We start from the raw sequence: 19,406 nt of genomic DNA, 5'->3' as shown, positions 1-19,406 counted from the left end.
CTGACTGCATAAGAAGCAGCATTATGTAGCTCTTTTGGGCACTTCCTGTAATCTGAGAGAAGGTCACTTCCTGTAATCTGAGAGAAGAGCACATCTCAACAAGCAGCAAGAGGAAAGCACTGCTTCAGATGCAAGATACAGTTGACGTTTCTTAGACACATCTACAAACACGAAGGACAGGGTAAGCTTTACCTCTGATTGTACATTCTGATCAACAGAATTCCCAGATTATATGCTTGTAGAGAGTAGTGTATTTAGCTTTTTTTTCTCTGCAAGAAATAATAACATTAAAAAGAAAATATAAAGACCTGCATGACATTATCCCGTTCTGTTCATTGCTGTCAAGTAAAAATCCATTAGGGTGTACCAGGATGCAACCAGTCACCATAGAGTGGGCTGTGATGGTGCGTAGCAGGCACGGCTGGAGACCTGGAGTGCACTGAATGTGCGAATAACTCGCCCCAGCCGGGTAGGCATGGTTATTATCTGGACCATAGGACTAGGGAGGTACGATAGTGACCGGAAGTTAGCCCTGAGATAATATAGAGGGGATATTATATGTCTATTTGAGGGGAAAAACTGCAAGTGAGTTGAGTGACCAATAGAGTTACATGTTTGAGGTCGAAAACACCCAGAGGTCGTGATGCAGCACACATGACTCTTGAAGTTTGATAAAGCAACTCAAAAAACGACATGTTCAGAAAACATGCAATCAAGCTTAAATGTATTATTTCTACACACTTAAATAAACATAGAATCTGGAGATGCACAGACAAAACAAGAGGTCATATTGTGTCACACTACATTCTCATTTGCCTAGACCTGTCCTGAATCCTTTACCTTTGTCTGAAGCCTAGTCTTTAGATTTAGATTTTCATCTCCATTTGGCCTGCAGGACAAATAGAACGTTGTGCCCATTTGCTTTCACTTCTTGTGCTTTTTTTACTTTCATTATTCCTGAAATCTGTATTTTGGTGGACTAAAGCTCAGTATAAATAAAGATAATAATAATGATGATAAATTTATACAATATGAGGTCAAATAAAACTTCAGACTCAGATGATTTTTTTTATCTTTTCCTTGCTTAAACCACAGTGTTTCATTTGATTTCATAATGTCTTAGCAAGAAGTTCACACCCAAGAGCTGAGTCTGAACAGGCCTAACGTTCAGAGTTCAGAGCTCAGACATTCCACAGACAGTAACCTGAGAAATACAAGGTAACACTTTCCTCAAATTATTTTCTTAAATTTAGCTAAAATTTGAAAACCTTACTGTTAGTTAATGTATTTTTTTGTTGTAATAAAATAAATAAATATAAGCAAAAATGACATTGATAATGAAACAATGTTGAAGCAAAACGTTATACAGTCATCATGTCTCCCTTTTAGCTGCAAGTTGAATAAAGAATCCTTGCAGTACAATTGGATAAAATCTATAAATGTGGACTAAATAATCTTCCATTTCTGCTATAAAAAGTAGCATAACAGTGGGGCACATAAAGTTGGTTAATACATCTATGCTAGACCATGTGCTTGATCCCAGTGTTTTTTCCCCTCCAGGTCTTTCCATCGGCCTCACAATGGCAAGCCAAGGTATTAAAAAAAAAAAAAAATCATGTCTTTGCTTTACAGTCAGTGATTGAGACAATGTAATGAGTGAAATGTATTATCTCGTAGGTACTAAAAGAAAGCTGGATCAAGAATCGTCTGACTCGAGCAGAGAGTCACCGTTGACAACAGGCAAGTCAAATCTGAATCTGTTTACACTTAATCTGGAACTACCAGAGTAACAAATCACTTGTTTGCCTAGAAGGTCTGCACAATTTTTCTTTATTGCTTTAAATAATTTGTATTGTGATTCTCTTCTTCATTGTGCAGATATGGAGATCATGTTGAAGGCAAAGCAAATCACGAAAAGAGTCACTGATAACTTAGACCACACAATCATAATGCACAGAGACATCATGTCAAAGATAAATAAAATGAATAAAGTCAGCAGTAAAAAGGCAACCATTGGGATTTTTGGAAAATCAGGAGTAGGGAAGAGCTCCCTGTTAAGTGCAGTCCTGGGGAAAAAGGATCTACTGCCATCTGGTTGTTTTGGTGCCTGTACAGCCGTTGTTACTCAGGTGGAAGCCAACCTGACTGACTCCAACTACATAGCAGAGATTGAACTCTTCTCTAAAGAGGTTTCCTTATTTGTTTTCAATTTACTATGCTTTACGATGATAGTTTTTTTTTATAAATATGTAAATACATCAGACGGGAAGGGAAAAAAAGCCTTATATTCTATTTTGTACCTCTGCAGGAGTGGGAGAAAGACCTCAAAGATATTTTCAGAGTTTTGTCAGATGACAGTGAGGACAGGAATGATGACTTGTTTGAAATTTCTGTAGAAAAGATCACTGCGCTGTATGGAGCCGATGCAGACAAGAAAACATTAGAAGAGCTCCAGACCGATGACAAATTTGCTGAGATTAAAACCTTTTTGTCTATCAATAAGAAAACAATCTCAAACAATGATGTAAGTTAGTAAACTAAATATGTTAAAGGGTTAGTTCACCCAAAAATGAAAATCCTGTCAGTAATTACTCACCCTGATGTTGTTCCAGCCCCGTAAGACTTTTGTTCTGAAATCAAAATTAAGATATTTTTGATGAAATCTGAGAGCTGGCTCACTCCTTCATAGGCTGCTAGGTAATCGATATCTCCTATCCCAGAAAAGTTAGTAAAGACATCGTTAAAATAGTCCAAGTGGCTCAACCTTAAGTTTATCAAGCGACGTGAATACTTTTTGTGCAAAAAACAACAACAAAAAAACGACTTTATTCAACTATTGATTTTCTTCTGTGTGGGCCTCTGAGTGAGTTCACGTAGTGTAACAGCGCAGCGCCTCTGGGTTGTACGTCACACGCATCACACACATGACCAGTATCGGCCAATGGTGAGCCCAGAAGCGCTGCGCTGTTACACTACGTGAGAGGCCCACACAGAAGAAAATGAATAGTTGAATAAAGTCGTTTTTTTTTCCATCAAATATATTTCATCAAAAAGATCTTAATCTGTATTCCGAAGATAAACAAAAGTCTTACGGGGTTGGAACAACATAAGGGTGAGTAATTACTGACAATGAATTTGTAAACTAATATACAACATTACTTATTTTCTCAACAGGTCTCCATATTTGCCAATGATGTTGCATCTTACATTGTGCACAGTGAGTCCAGTCCTGGTGGCTGGTACTGGCCGCTTGTGAAGAGTGTGACCTTTAAGGTTCCAGATTGTCATGAACTCCTGGAACACACTGTGCTTGTTGATATTCCTGGAACTGGAGACTGCAACAAGTTAAGAGATGACAAGTGGAAATCTGTACGTATATTCCTGCACTCTTTTCCAATAAAAGTTTTGCTAATATACACACAGTATTGCGGAAAGTTACTTTTAAAGGGGTCACGACGTGAGAAATCAAATTTCAAATCAAATCAAAATGCTCTTTTTTTTCATTTTTTCATTTTTTTTTTCATATAAGAGGTCTTTGTACCATTAAGACATCCTGCAAGTTTCGTAGCTTAAAACATCCACCTCATTATAAACAAAGCAGTATTAAATCAAGTTAAAAAAATGGCTCATTTTGATATTCCAGGCTCTGTGATGTCACATGGGCAATACATTTGCATATGACTTCCTCTAGAGCAAGACATCGACCAATAGTATCGCACCATATAGGCCCCGCCCACTGCCGTTCGGTCATTTAACAGCTGACACATGCCTACACCGGATGTGAGCGTCACATCAAAAGCAAATGTAACCCATCATAATCACTAATGCGGTCTACACTGGATACAGCACACAGACGCACATTCAGTTTGACACACCCACTTGAATCTGTCGACAACAGGAAGAAGGAGGCGGGAACCGGTGAACAATCAACAATTTTAATAAACAAATACAAAAACGAAAGTAAAGACGGCACTCCCTCTCGGTCGACTGCCACCACACATAATAAAAAAACAACACAAGTCCAGGCCTGTTCCTCTCTCGATCTTCACGATCGTCGCTCGCCACCAGCCTCGCGCCATTCTCTCACGGCCCTCGGCCTCGTCCTGCTCGCCACAATAATGTTTCCAAAACACTTCTAAAAGCATGTCATCTAACTCACTATTTCCAATTTTGTAGAAACTGAGAGAGTGCTCTTTTGTGTGGATTGTAAGTGCTATTGATCGAGCAAGCACCGACAAAGACCCCTGGGGGATTTTAAAGCACTGCATTGAAGAACTGGGACCAGGAGGAGAATGCAAAAGCATCAACTTCATCTGTACAAAGACGGATGATATCAATCCACCAGCCTATATAAGGTTAGGATTAGAATCTCTTTGCCAGTAAGGTGCAGGAATTTTTACTGGCAGATGTCACTGAAGTAGGTATCAAAGATAAATCAACTTGTCTCTGTGTCTCAACAGCGTAGAGAGAACCGTAGTGTGGGCCATTTTTTGAGCCAGTCATGAATTGTGTCAATCATTTAGCTTGTTCAGTTTTCTTGACATGTTTTGGAGCAGGGGTGTCGAATTCTGCCCCAGGAGGGCCACTGTCCTGCAGAGTTTGTCTCCAACCCCAATAAAACACACCTGAACCAGCTAATCAAGGTGTTACTAGTTATACTAGAAACTTCCAGGCCAGTGTGTTGAGACAGGTTGAAGCTAAACTCTGCAGGACAGTGGCCCCTGTTTTGGAGAATGGTTGAGTGGCTGGATGGTGGACTTAATTCAGTCTGTCAAGAGCTTGCAAAATGTTACAACCAGCACCCCTTTATGCAGCTTCTGTTTGTCACAGCTATTTTATACAAAAAAAAAAAAAAGAATCAGATTTTCAAAAAAACACTTGTCTTTTTAATATTTCTTTTTTTAGATCTACACGGCTTCCTCACTCAAAAAAATTACTCTTTGAATGAACATAAAAAAATCATGGAAAGGATTTCCACATGATTAACTTGCTTTATTTCAGCATTATGCAATTATGTTATTCCAATTTAATGTACTTACGTTGGGTCAACTTAATTTATTAAGGTTGATTCAACTTATTTACTATAGTTTGGCACAGCTTCATTTAATAGTGTCAGCCCAACTAATTTTAAGGTTTTCTGACATGATTGAAGTGTTTTTTATTTTCAAACATCCATTAATATTTCATTTATTTTAGTGACACATAATCAAATCGATAGACTATAGCTAGCTATTTGCTAGCAGTAGTACATATTTGCAAATGCTAAGATTTACATGCTTCTTCAACCGAAACAGTTAAACGTATCTGAATCAGTCCACAGCCAAACAAAATGCTCCACTCTTCTCCACAATGGTAACCCACTGTAATTTAAATGGTTCTAATTATTCCAATGTAATTGAACATTAAACACAATTACACACTATCAAGTCTTCCCCTTTTCTAATTTTCTCCAAAAAACATAAAATAACACTTCATTTTAACATTTATTCTCTCTTAATTTAACCATATGCAAAGCATGCTGGGAACTAACAAGCACCGCCCAGTCTCAGTTAATGCAACACAAATCATTCATGTAATCCAACACAAATGGATTAAGTAAACTTAAATTTTATATTTAAGCAGATTGAACACAATCAAATTAAGTTAGGGCAAAATGGCAGTTGGCGTCGCACTATACCGCCCCCTCTGGATGTAAGAATTTTTTACTTAACATAAATGATTTGTGTTTAGACAACACGTTAGGATTTTGTACTGTTAAGATGAGACATAATTACGTGGACCTTAATAGAAAAAAACATTTCAAGTCAACAAACACAATTATTATAAGTAAACTAAATATAAATATATTATGTAAAGTGCACAACCTTCCTAGTTCGTTTTTTTGAGTGTATCTCAGGAGACAAGGTTTGGAAAATCTTAAACTGTATAGCATATATTTCTTCTTTATATAAGTTTTCCTTGAAAGTTTGTATTGAAAGATTTTATTTATTTAGATTAAATAAAATCAACACCTTTAGAAAGTTCTGAAAATAAGCTAATTTTTTTAATTGCCATTTTATAGTCTCAACGTTGAGTGTAATTAAGGTTGTAATAAGTGTAATAAGTACAGTGTTCCAGCTCAAGTTGATGTAAAAAGTTGGTTTTACATATACAGCTAGTTTGAGTACATTCAGTAATGATATACAGCTTGTATAATCAACCATTGTATTAAATATCACACTTGTATCATACATTACATTAATATATTGTTGTTTTTATCATTCTCATAAGGATCAGAAGAAATTGTGCATACTTCATAGAAATAAAAATGCCAAGACAAGAGTTAAAGAAAAGTTTGAAAATTCTGAAATCAAGGTAGTTTCTTAAATTTTTACAATTGTTAATAAGTTCTGGTAAAATATGATATAATATTATTTATTTATTATTGTTTTTTTGTTTGTTTTATTTTATAGAAAAGATTCAGCACTGATGATAATTTTCTTAATGTCTTCACTGTAAGTTCCAATGCCTTCTTCGAACATAATTTACTTCTGGAACCTAATGAAACAGGTAAACTATCCTGTTTACCAAACTACCACATTATTCATGTTAAAAAAATCCATACATGAACTAAACGCCAAATTGTAGTTAAAGGACTGATCAAAGTCATACCTTTTGTAGAAATCCCAAAGCTACAGGATGATCTGAGGATTCTTAACAAGAACATAAACAGAGATCTGACCAGAGATTATGTCAATGAAGCAAAGGGAGTTTTGTCCTTGATCCAAAGTGTCCAGCTGGATAGAGACAAGAAAACGGTACGAGTCTGAATTGCTGATATACAATTCAGTATATGTCTTCAGAATGCTGCCAATATACATTATCCTGTAATTCACTGCTGTTGTGTGAATGTGTTTCAGCATGAGACAAAAGTCAAAGTCTACATGGAATTGGAGAAAGACCTAAAGAAGGCACTGAATGAAATGGACAGTCATTTTGACACCATTTATACTGATCTGGAGCAGTTTCTCTCAAAGGGAGTGGATGAATCAGTGCAATTATGCGTTGCTTCCACAAAAGCAATTATATGCCCTGTAAGTGTGATTGTAATGTTGTGCAAAGTGAATCACAATTTTCTTGCCCTTTTAACAGCATTGGCATTTTTGTTTTTGTCAGAATATAGATAAAAGAGGATTCCATAAAATCCTTCAAGCTTTGTGTAAGAACGATGGATGCTACTGGTCAAAAAATTGGGATGTAATCATAGACCTGAACAGGCAATTGGCCAAACACTTGCAAGAATATATTAATGAATATTTCAATCTGATTTTCCCGTAAGTTCTATTTTATTTTTCCATTTAACCTGGTAACTGGTAACCATTTTGAGACTAGATGTGAAAATCTTGAACTTAAATGGTTGTAAGTCATGAATGCTTTGGATCTGTTCTGTTGACAGAAATGCAATATCATATACATAATTATGTTTTCAGTGGTGTATAAAGACCTTACATAATTTCTATCTATACACCGCAAGTCCCCTTACATTGAAATAGCCATTTTGCGCACCGACATGTTTCTACCTGCACGGACAAACGCGTTTCGTTACTGTGTTGTTCAGTGGCGGTTCTACATTGAATTACACCCTGGGCAAGACCCCCTTCGAGCGCCCCATCCCCCCATAATATCACATAACTCTCATATTAACAACTATCCAAACTGTTTTAGACCTAAAATAGTTTTTGTAGGCCTATGTCACCCTTAAATGTCAGAGAAAAGACATTCTTTTTTTTATAGAAAATTGTACTTTGCATATATTATAAGCTACTGTAAAAACACATAATTATTGGTGATTTTGATCAAATGTGACACTGATTTATACAACAGTTGAATAAACAAGAAGTTAATATTGAGGGAGTTTTAAAAACAAAATTATGAATATTGTTCTTTTTGTTCTATTTTGCTAATGAGTCACAGCATAACCGTGTAACACAGCAGTGTTTCTTAATGAATGAATTCACGATTTGAATTAACTGGTTGAGTAAATAATTCACTGCTGACATGCTGTCAATTCCAGATTTCACACAGCGTTATACAGGACCGAATATATAGTTGGTTTACTGGTTATTCTTGTATTAGATTATATCATTACAACAATATTCTGTAAACAGTTTTTAAACTAAACTCTATTTTGTTTTATCTTGGCTTCAGTGTGACTGGAACAACAGGGAAGTCAGTGCAAGAACAGATTGACAAGTTCAGTATCATCCAGAGTGACTCTGCTTCCCCCGGATCTCCCATATTACATCACATTCAGAACTTCATCAAAATAGAGGTGAGTTAATTTGTCCTCCTGTGGTCACTCAGGGGTCTTAATGCGACCATGGGTTAGTCTTTACTCCCTCTATGTCAAAGTCAATGTCCTCAATCCTCATTACTGAAGTAAGCAGGGATATTGGGGAAAAAAAAACGTTTTAGTTTTATAGTGTTTTGACACTTTTCTGACTTTGTGTTTTTCCTCTATTTTAAAAGGAAACTAATCTGAAGGCATCACTCAAAACAGACGTTGTTGATACAAAGAAGAACATCTACTCATCAATCCAAACAACCATTGAGAAGGAAATGTCTTCTTGCTATGAACGTAAGCGAGCATTAAAAGTTACATTAACTAATTAACATTAATTAATAGGTCATTGTTTATATACTGTAAAAGGGAGCATTTGGAAACAATCACTACTAGAAATAAGCCATGATAAAAAAGAGAAACAGTAACAAACGATGTAACTAGTTGCAACACATTGACATTTCCTCTTTTCCCACCACAAAAAAAGACACATTTTATTATTATCACTGTATTTTAATGTTAAAGAACATTTTTTCCCCCATTAAATAGTTATTTTTTCCATTAAAACTTTCAGTAGTGTTTGGTTGAATAACTGACTTATCACCAGGCTACTTGCATATGGATGTAACCTGCAGAAATTGTCACTGAAAAAGTCGACAGTCTGTCTGGAACACGCAAATACAGACAAGTGGAGCGATACAAAAAGAAATGTGAAAGAAATGAATCCTGTAACCTTTCTTGACGGCATTCATATCCCACTGAGAGAGACACTGCAGTAGTTGCCACGCTGCCACAAAGTCTGTCAGAGGAATAATTCTTTCGATAGAATCTGCCTGCTCGGGGCCCTGAAACAGCTGACTTGTAGGGACTAACCGAACCGACGAAGAGTAAGATTTAGATATACTTTATTGTCCCCGAAGGGAAATTTGTTTTGGACTGTAAAGCCGTTCTGCAGCTTTACAGAGACAACACAAAATACAAAATTACAAAGAATAGACCTCTCTCAACACATCCTCTCCCCAACATCCTCTCATATACATTAAATAGGTACGTAGTTAGAGCTCACATATTGCAAATTCTTAAAAGTATACATATTGCAAAATGAGATAATGCAAACACACCCCACCCTAAAAAATACTCAATTTACATATATTGTCCTCCTTTTTCCGCTGTCAACATGTCTAAGACTAACCTGTCCTGTATTACCGCCTCTCTGATTCCCCGTAATTCTTGATTTATAAGCTGTAACGCATCTTCAGTGTTGTTGGCTAGTTTCAAAACCTGCCATGCTAATCCATTTATTTTTAGCAGACTTGCTGCTGTTCCTCCCCCTACCAGGAAGGACCATCCTGTCATGGCTAACCTAGTCAATGGGTCCCATAGTTTTGTTCCTTGGTACATCATTGACATATTCTTTGACAATGCTCTTTTTACCCGGTGATTATTATTGGGTTTCTGTTCACCATTCACCATATATACGCTAGTACCTACGTCTAAAAAGGCTGGAAAACAACACCCTATCCAATTGGGTGGCAAGGAATAATACGCCGTTTGGCCACATACCCACACGGTGGCAGCTGTGCTGTCATTAAATGAACTTTTTATCAAAGAGCAATCAATACTTTGTCCTTGTATCCAACGTCCGGTTTCGTTCAAGTCTACCTCCACTCGACAATAAGACCTTCCAGTCCTTTGGCTTCACTCCACCATGGGCTTGCTGCAGTTGCCCAATCAGCTACTTAGCTGGCCCACTGCTTGACTTCTTATTCCTGCAGGTGGGAGGGGGATGGCCCGTCTGGTTTGTTGATGGTTCCGGCACCTTTCAACAGTGCATCCCATGGACCCACGTGGCTCTTTCTGCAACCTTTATCGCCGTGTGCGTGGTCCAGGCAACACCTGGAATGGTCCCTGCCAGCGACGTTGTTTCCAGTGTTTCCTTCTCAGGTCCTTTATCACCACTAGGTCCCCTGGTTTCAGGTTGTATAGTGGCCCCTGTGCTGGTTCTGGAGCCGCCTGTTTTACCTGTATTAAGATATTGGACAACAACCTTGACACTTCCGGACAATATCTAAGCATGTCATCATCAAGTCAAGTCAAGTCAAGTCATCTTTATTTATATAGCGCTTTTTACAATACAGATTGTATCAAAGCAGCTTCACAGTGATAACATGAAAATAATACAAAAAATAATTTCATCATCATCCACCTTTAAGGCAGATCTATAATATTGTTGAATATTAAATGTCCCCAACTAAGCAAGCCAGAAGGTAAGGCAACAGCGGCAAGGAACCAAAACTCCATCAGGTGACAGAAGGGAGAAAAAAACCTTGGGAGAACCCAGGCTCAGTCGGGGGCCAGTTCTCCTATGGCCAATGAGTGAACAGTGTATGAAGTTCAGAATGAATCAGAGTATTTGTCCAGTTCCGGTTGTTTGAAGTCGGAGTGGAGAGGAGGAGAGACTGGTTGACACTTCAGGTCAGCGTCGTCGTCGTCGTGTCCTGGCGCTGGTCCTTCATCAGATCTGGATACGGCCTGGTTCCGGTGGACAGCAGTAAACCTCGGGATAGACAGAGAGACTAATATTAGCGTAGACGCCGTCCTTCTTATGATGTACCAAGTACATCAGGATTACGGGAAGTGTTCCCGGTCCCGGCTGTTCTAAACTATGCAGCCTAATTATATAAGTCTATAATGTGTTATGTGTATGCTAGGCTGAAGAGATGTGTTTTTAGTCTAGATTTGAACTGACAGAGTGTGTCTGCTTCCCGGACAATGGTAGGAAGACTGTTCCAAAGTTTTGGTGCTAAGTAGGAAAAGGATCTACCGCCAGCAGTCGATTTTGATATTCTAGGTATTATTAACTGACCGGAATTTTGAGATCGCAGTAGACGTGAAGGACTATAATGCGTTAAGAGCTCGCTCAAGTACTGCGGAGCTAAACCATTTAGTGCTTTGTAAGTGATCAGCAATATTTTAAAATTTATCCGATGTTTAATAGGCAGCCAATGCAGTGTTGACAGAACAGGGCTAATATGGTCATACTTCCTGGTTCTAGTAAGAACTCGAGCTGCTGCGTTTTGAACTAGCTGTAGTTTGTTTATTAAGCGTGCAGGGCAACCACCCAGTAGAGCATTACAATAATCTAGCCTTGAGGTCATAAACGCATGAACTAATTGTTCTGCATTATTCATTGAGAGCATATGACGTAATTTAGATATATTTTTAAGATGGAAGAAAGCGGTTTTACAGATACTAGACACATGACTTTCAAATGAAAGATTGGTATCAAAGAGCACACCCAGGTTCCTAACCGACGACGAAGACTTAACAGAGCAGCCATCAAGTGTTAGACAGTACTCTAGGTTATTACGTGTGGAAGTTTTTTGTCCAATAATTAGAATCTCTGTTTTTTCTGAATTTAGTAGTAGGAAATTACTAGTCATCCAATTTTTTATATCAGCTATGCATTCCGTTAATTTTGTAAATTGGTAGGTTTCGTTAGGTTTTGAAGAAATATACAGCTGAGTATCGTCAGCATAACAGTGAAAGCTAATTCCATGTTTCCTAATGATATCTCCTAATGGTAGCATATACAGAGTGAACAGCAGCGGTCCTAGTACTGAGCCTTGTGGTACGCCATACTGAACTTGTGATTGATAAGACATCTCTTCATTTACTGCTACAAACTGATAACGGTCAGATAAGTATGATTTAAACCATGCTAGTGCAATTCCACTAATGCCAACATAATGTTCGAGTCTATTTAAAAGGATGTTGTGGTCAATGGTGTCAAATGCAGCACTAAGATCCAGTAAAACTAATAGAGAGATACAACCACGATCGGATGATAAGAGCAAATCATTTGTGACTCTAACGAGAGCGGTCTCGGTACTATGGTACGGTCTAAATCCGGACTGAAAATCCTCGCAGATATCATTTCTTTCAAGAAAAGAACACAGTTGTGAGGATACTGCTTTTTCTAATATCTTTGACAGAAATGGCAGATTAGAGATCGGCCTGTAATTGACTAGCTTTGTAGGATCAAGTTGCTGTTTTTTAACAAGCGGTTTAATCATAGCAAGCTTAAAGGTTTTTGGTACGTATCCTAGAGACAAAGATGAATTAATGATATTAAGAAGAGGATCTATGACATCTGGAAGCATCTCTTTCAGCAGCTTAGTCGGTATAGGGTCTAACATACACGTTGTCGATTTAGATGATTTGACGAGTTTGCAAAATTCTTCCTCTCCTATAGCAATGAATGAATCAAATTTTCCCTCAGGGAGACTACAATGCGCTTCCTGATGCGATACTGTATTAGACAGTTGCATAGTTATAATTTTGTCCCTGATATTATCGATCTTATAAGTGAAGAAGTTCATAAAGTCATTACTGCTGTGTTGCTTGGAAACTTCTGGGCTTGAAGCTTTCTTTTTCGTTAGTTTAGCCACTGTTTCAAATAAAAACCTAAGATTATGTTTATTATCTTCTAATAGGGTTGAAAAATAAGCAGATCTAGCAGCTTTTAAAGCCTCTCTGTAAGCAATCGAGCTCTCCTTCCATGAAATCCGAAACACCTCTAGTTTTGTTTTCTTCCAGTTGCGCTCCATTTTTCTGGCTGCTCTCTTAAGGGCCTGAGTGTGCTCGTTGTGCCACGGCGTTGGACTATGTTCTTTAATCTTCTTTAAGCGCAGCGGAGCAACTGTGTCTAAAGTGCTGGAAAAGAGAGAGTTAAAAGTTTCTGTTGCAATATCAAGTTCTTCTAAGCTATCCGGGATGCTGAGATGATGAAACTGATTAGGAAGATTATTGATAAAGCAATCTTTAGTGGCAGAAGTGATCGGTCTAACATATTTATAACACGGAGACGGCTTTGCAGCCTTGGCTAAATGTAATTTACACGAGACTAGATAGTGATCTGAGATGTCATCGCTCTGCTGCAGTATTTCAACGGCATCAACATCTATTCCATGTGATAGTATTAGATCTAGAGTATGATTACGACAATGAGTCGGTCCTGACACGTGTTGTCTAACTCCAATTGAGTTTATAATGTCTTTAAATGCCAATCCCAATGCATCTTTTTCATTATCTATGTGTATATTAAAGTCACCAACAATTAGTACTTTATCTGCAGCCAATACTAATTCTGATAGAAAGTCCGCAAATTCTTTGATAAAGTCTGTATGGTGCCCTGGTGGCCTGTATACAGTAGCCAGCAGAGTTTTCAAACGTGATTTATCGTTTACACTATATATTTTTAATTAAGCACCAACACTTCAAAATAATTATATTTACAACTAGATTTCTTAGTGGTTTTGAAAATATTACTATAAATTACAGCAACACCTCCTCCTTTGCGTTTCAGGCGAGGTTCATGTTTATAACCGTAATCTTGTGGGGTTGACTCATTTAAAGCAATGTAATTGTTTGGTTTTAGCCAGGTTTCTGTTAAACACAGCACATCTAGGTTATAATCTGTAATCATATCATTAACTATTAGCGCTTTTGAAGTAAGAGATCGAATATTCAGCAACCCAAGCTTTATCATTTGCTCATTTGTATTATATCTGTTTTTTATTTGTTGAAGATCAATTAAATTTTTAACCTTAGATGGGTTTGAACGTATTTTGGATCTCCAAGTTCGGGGAACAGACACAGTCTCTATATGATGATATCTAGGTGAAAGAGGCTCTATGTGATGGGATTTATCTGACCTTGGTGACGTGAGGCCGCTAGCAGACAGTCGGTTAAGCCAGTCTGTCTGCTTCCTGACCTGAGGCCCAGATTGTCATGTTTTATCTCTAAGACTATGAGCCAAATTACTAGAGAGAAGAGCAGCACCATCCCAGGAGGGATGAATACCATCTCTTTTCAACAGGTCAGGTTTGCCCCAAAAACTTTTCCAATTGTCTATGAATTCTATATTATTTCGTGGACACCACCCAGACAGCCAGCCATTGAGTGAACACAATCTACTAACTATCTCATCACTCCGGCGAACAGGAAGGGGGCCAGAGCAAATTACAGTGCTTGACATCGTACTTGCAAGTTCACACACCTCTTTAATATTAATTTTGGTGATCTCCGACTGGCGAAGTCGAACATCATTAGTGCCGACGTGAATAATAATCTTAGAGAATTTACGTTTAGCATTAGCCAGCACTTTCAAATTTGCTTTGATGTCAGGCGCTCTGGCTCCCGGCAAACATGTGACTATGGTGGCTGGTGTCTCTATTTTCACGTTCCGTGTAATAGAATCGCCAATAACTAGGGCACAATCAGAATATTTCTCAGTGGGTGTTTCACTGAGCGGGGCAAATCGATTTGTTATCGGAACGGAAAAGTGGTTTTTTGATCCGCGACTAGAGCGATCCCTCACTGTCACCCATCTGCCCTGCTGCACGGGCTCTACTTCAGCCGGAACCGACTCATGTAAAGAGTTCACTAGGCTAGGCGCATCCAAAATAGTATCTAAAGCTCTAGCACTCTTCTTACTATTCTCGATTAAAGTTTGGATGCGTGTCTCTAGTTCTGAAATCTTCTCCGTCAGCCTGACTGTCTCCTTGCATTTATCACATATAAATCCTATATTGCCGACAGAGAAGGCTATGGTAAACATGTGACATGAAGTGCAGGTGACAATAACAGGAGAAGACATTACTCACCGTGTTTGTTGACTGATTCTTACTCACCTGGGCTTTTATGAACTCAAAGGCGCGGGCGCGCGAGAGAAAAATAAATAACTGAGCGCACGGGTGGTGCGTTAAAAGGCTAGCGAGTTAGCGTGTTGTGCTGACAATAACGGAAGCTAGCAATGTCAGGTTAATCTGAGATGTTGAGTAAGATGTATTTAGTAGTATAAACAACTAGAATTTATAATAAATGATGGTTCAAAACAGAAAGAAATACGAAGCTAATACGAGGCTTAGACGCAGCAAACAAACTCACAGCAGCAGCAGTCACAGCGAGGCAGACAGGAGCAATCGACCAAAAGACGTCAACAGTCCCTAAAGACGTCAACAGTCCTTAGGGACACACAAACATGTCATCATCACACAAGGAGGCGTCAGGCATTGATCTTTTGCTTGGTTCCCACCCCAGCCTTGGAGGCCTTGCAAAAAGTACTTCAAATGGTGAGAGCTTTGTGTTTTGTTTGCTTTGTTAACAAAATGAGTGCCATTGTCACTTGACATTTTGTTTGGAATACCCCATCTGGGTATTATCATTTGGTGTAACATCTTAGTAACCCCTTCACTGTCAGCTTTTGACGTAGGAAGCACTTCAACCCATTTGGAAAACATGTCCACTAACACCAGGCAGTGTCTTTTACCTTCTGCTGGTGTTAGGTCAATGTAGTCTATCTTTACATGTGTAAATGGCCCTTTTGGAGTGGGATGCCCTGCCTGTTTCATTGCCTGGCCCCTTCCTATATTGTAGGTTAGGCATGTCACACATCTGCTGTCATGGTCCTGTGCTACTGTGGAAAAACCTTTTGTGAACCAATTATGTTCTATTATAGACAGCATTCCCTTTTGATACATACTCCAACCCATGTGTCAACACTGCGTATGCTGAAAAAAATGACTTGATATTTTGTTAGATACAACACAGTTAGCCGATTTCCACTTCTTGATATCTGCAGGAGAAGAAAAAGTTTGCATTAAACACATTTCCCCCAATGTTTCTGGTTTCACAGCTGAAAGAGGAAGTGGTTTCACAGCGTCTGCTTTGGCAGCCAGATCAGCTCTTCGGTTGCCTGTGGCCACTTCATCCTGTGCAGAAGTGTGTGCTTGACATTTTACTCACTGCAATAGCACTAGGCAGCAAAAGCGCTTCTAAAAGATCATGCACAAACAAATGATTCAAGATAGGCTTACCATCTGCCTTCATGAATTATCCAACTCTTTGTCATTAATATTATCCATTTTTGCACCAATTACCTTTTTCAGATAACTTTCTGAATACTTTTCCCCGTGTGGTCACCACACACTGCCACGTATTCGTCACTACTGGTCTTTTCCTTTGAGAACAAGTCTCACTGACCCTTTTGGTATATACCTTTATTAGTGCAAAAATGTTTCTCACCGTGCTTTTTCTTTGCATGTGTGGCTCTTTTGCTTGGGATCGCGTCCACCTAGGCCTGCCGTGGCGTCCACAATTCTCCCATCCCTTAAGGTTGGGGTATCGGAGCCATAGACTTCTTGTCTTTGGGATGATCAGTCAATTACTTCGTCCACGGAGGTCATCGGTTTTGCGATCCCATCCTCGTCGCCAGTTTGTCGTGGAAATTCTTTCTAGACACTTTAACAAATGAAACACAGTTGGAGATCTCGAAAGTTATAAAGTATCAGCTTTATTTCTTGCAAGAAAGGCAATTCACATACAGACAGAGTCTGGTATGAGAAGGGCAAAGAACTTCTCCTTTTGCACAGTTTACATAGAGGAAAAACATCACACTTACCACCACCTGTCGGACCTGGCTAGTTGACGCCGTGGACACCTGGACGAGGGATCAGCTCCTTGAACGCTGCCGACTGACGCACTGTACTTTAGTCCTGATTTGTTTTTTCTAAATCCTGACTAAAGACTTCAACACACAAACAGGAACAGAGACATGCTGAACAAACATGTGGCTTCTGAAGACAAAGAAGGTGACGATGTTCTGATTTATGGTCTTGATGTATCGCCATGTTCATATGTTCGGCCAATCAGATTGACGTGTTTAGACACCGGCTCATGCAGGAGTGTTCCCATAATGTCAAGACCATGACCCAGTGTCAAAGATCCACTTCTTGGGGAACCAAATATTTAAGTTGGCAAGGCATAAAAACGTGTACTTGATCAATAAATTCAAGAATGGAGATTTTTATTGTAAACACATTGTCTTGTTCTAATGTGTCTTCATAAGAAAGAAAACCGTATTTCTTATTTTAGAAGCTGCAGCAGTGACTGGAATTGGATCCATGAAGAAAAGGCAAGAACTGCTAATAACCACAGTCGATAAGATAAAACATGACATGTTCAAAAAGGCAAAAAGTGAAATGCTTAAAAATTTCAGCAATTTAAAGGTACTGATATCATATTTATTAAGAAAATCATAAATCTATAGTTGTACAATGACTAAAGTCAAGCAAAATCTTCTCTTGTTTCTGTGTAAAGCTGCACATAAAGGATACTCTTGAATCAGGACTAAAGAGATCAATGGGACTCTCACTGTCAAAAACCAGGAACATCAAATTGATGGGTAAGAAAGAATGTCATCCTATTTTACCACAGAAACAAGAGAATACAGTAAACAAATAATATTTTGCGATGTAAAGTGTTGACTATTTCATCTCGATCACTCTCTGATATGTGTCTTTAGATGTCTCAAGAGAGATCGAACAGCTGGAGAGACTTGCAGAGCAACTGTCAAACTGAGGTCATCAAGCAACAAAGGGCCCAAGAGGAGCAGAATTAACAGATGAACATATGTAACACATTTCAGTAAATGCTTTCATTAGTTTTACATTATATAGATCTTATTGCTTTACTCACATTAATGTGTTGGTATTTGTAGTGGTTTTAAAATGGTTCACTTTCATCAAATTTCTCTGAACCTTGTGTTTTATTTTTGGTGAAAACTGCATGATACACAAACTATTGATTTATTGCCCTTTTTAATTACCACTTTTTTTATCGTGGCAGCTTATAACAATAAATGGAAATGCCATTTAAAAGCTTAGTGCAGCTGTCCTATTTTTATGCAATTAAAATGTCTTTATCTTATTTAACATGAAAGTAAATGCATTTCATCTACGGGTGCTTTTTAGGTTAAGAATGTTCATTTAAGTGCTTTGGAACACTCTTCTTGTATTAAATCATTAAAATCTTTTCATTTTAATTGAAATGTATATTTTGACAATAAATAATAAAAACAGATATCTACTTTGCAGATTATTTATTCATAATGACTGCTTACAAATATAAATGTGAAATGTCTTTAATCATAAATGTTTTGCTTAGAAAGCACAAAAAAATGTTTTCATGAATATAATTTTGTATTTAAATCATTAGTGTTATTACAGCGATATTGGCTTCGATACTTATAACATCCACCCATAACATTCAAGCCAAAGCACACCACCTTTGCATTAATGATGTTGAAAATCATCTGGTCCTCACAGTCACAACTGTCATGATTTATCTCTTCAAACATTCATTATTTGGTGAATGGTTAAACTATAGTGTTAAATCACATCCACAATGAGCAAATAAGGCTACATACTTAGGAAAAAGTTCAATAGGGTACACTGCAAAAAAATGCTTTTCTTACTAAGTATTTTTGTCTGGTTTCCTGTCCTGTCAAAAAAATTCTTAAATCAAGATGCATTTACTAGATAAGTAAAATTAGATAAGATATTATGTCTTGTTTTCTGGGGGAATTAATCAAAATTAAGTGAGTTTTTGCTTAAAGCAAGCTAAATTATCTGTCCATGCAGAAAAATAATCTTAATATCTTATGGCATTTTACTACTTTAGTAAATGCATTTTGATTTAAGATTTTTATATATATTTGGACTGGAAACAAGACAAAAATACTAAGTAAGAGAAGCATTTTTTGCAGTGTAGAACTGTCACGTTTTGAGTTCTGTGCATGATTAAGTTTCTTAGTTAGTCTTCTAATCTGTTAATTAGTTTAGTTCCCTTTTGAAAGGAAACTCGCACTGTGTCGATGACGTTATGGGGAACGCCCTCCACGTGAACCCGTGCATGAAAAGCTATCCATTCACGGCAATCGAGTTTGACCGGTGACAGCCTATGACGTCACTATTAATGTGACCCGGAAGTATAAAAGGGGCGTCTAGAGAACATGTCATTCTCTTTTCGTCTTCAAGGGCTGTTTTTATTGATTTGCAATCACCTGGAAAAGGTAAGAACAATTATGGCAAGTGATAAGCGTTTCAAGAAGTGTGTGGATCCATGTCTCAGGTATCTGACACCAGATGACACACACAACTTGTGCGTTTACTGTTTGGGTGAAGAGCACGCATGATCAGTTCTTGAGAGACCTGATTGTGCAGAATGTGAGAGTTTTCCTCTA

At 38.0% G+C, this 19,406-nt stretch overlaps 1 protein-coding gene across 4 annotated transcripts; it reads left to right on the top strand.

Moving 5' to 3' along the window:
• Positions 1–36: 36 nt before the first annotated feature.
• Positions 37–18,261, top strand: LOC306986839 (nuclear GTPase SLIP-GC-like). 4 transcript variants are annotated; one of them, XM_079590544.1, is made up of 21 exons: positions 37–181; positions 347–469; positions 1,124–1,218; positions 1,561–1,593; positions 1,678–1,740; positions 1,879–2,189; positions 2,309–2,524; positions 3,175–3,369; positions 4,177–4,355; positions 4,906–4,921; positions 5,890–5,904; positions 6,271–6,354; positions 6,453–6,549; positions 6,661–6,797; positions 6,900–7,073; positions 7,156–7,313; positions 8,188–8,311; positions 8,509–8,617; positions 17,258–17,391; positions 17,483–17,567; positions 17,688–18,261. In XM_079590544.1, the coding sequence occupies exons 4-21, from the start codon at positions 1,581–1,583 to the stop codon at positions 17,741–17,743; spliced, it is 2,166 nt and encodes a 721-aa protein (XP_079446670.1). In that variant the 5' UTR covers positions 37–181; positions 347–469; positions 1,124–1,218; positions 1,561–1,580; the 3' UTR covers positions 17,744–18,261. The 4 variants fall into 4 exon arrangements, with proteins under 4 accessions (XP_079446670.1, XP_079446669.1, XP_079446671.1 ...); XM_079590543.1 differs by lacking the exon at positions 347–469 and having other exon boundaries at positions 56–181; XM_079590545.1 differs by lacking the exon at positions 347–469 and having other exon boundaries at positions 74–181; positions 1,096–1,218.
• Positions 18,262–19,406: the final 1,145 nt, after the last annotated feature.

The sequence above is a fragment of the Phoxinus phoxinus genome (genome assembly GCF_949152265.1).
Source record: "Phoxinus phoxinus genome assembly, chromosome: 19".
NCBI lineage: Eukaryota > Metazoa > Chordata > Actinopteri > Cypriniformes > Leuciscidae > Phoxinus > Phoxinus phoxinus.
Note: the sequence above shows the minus strand (reverse complement) of the source record. Positions and strands in the feature narration are given on the sequence as shown.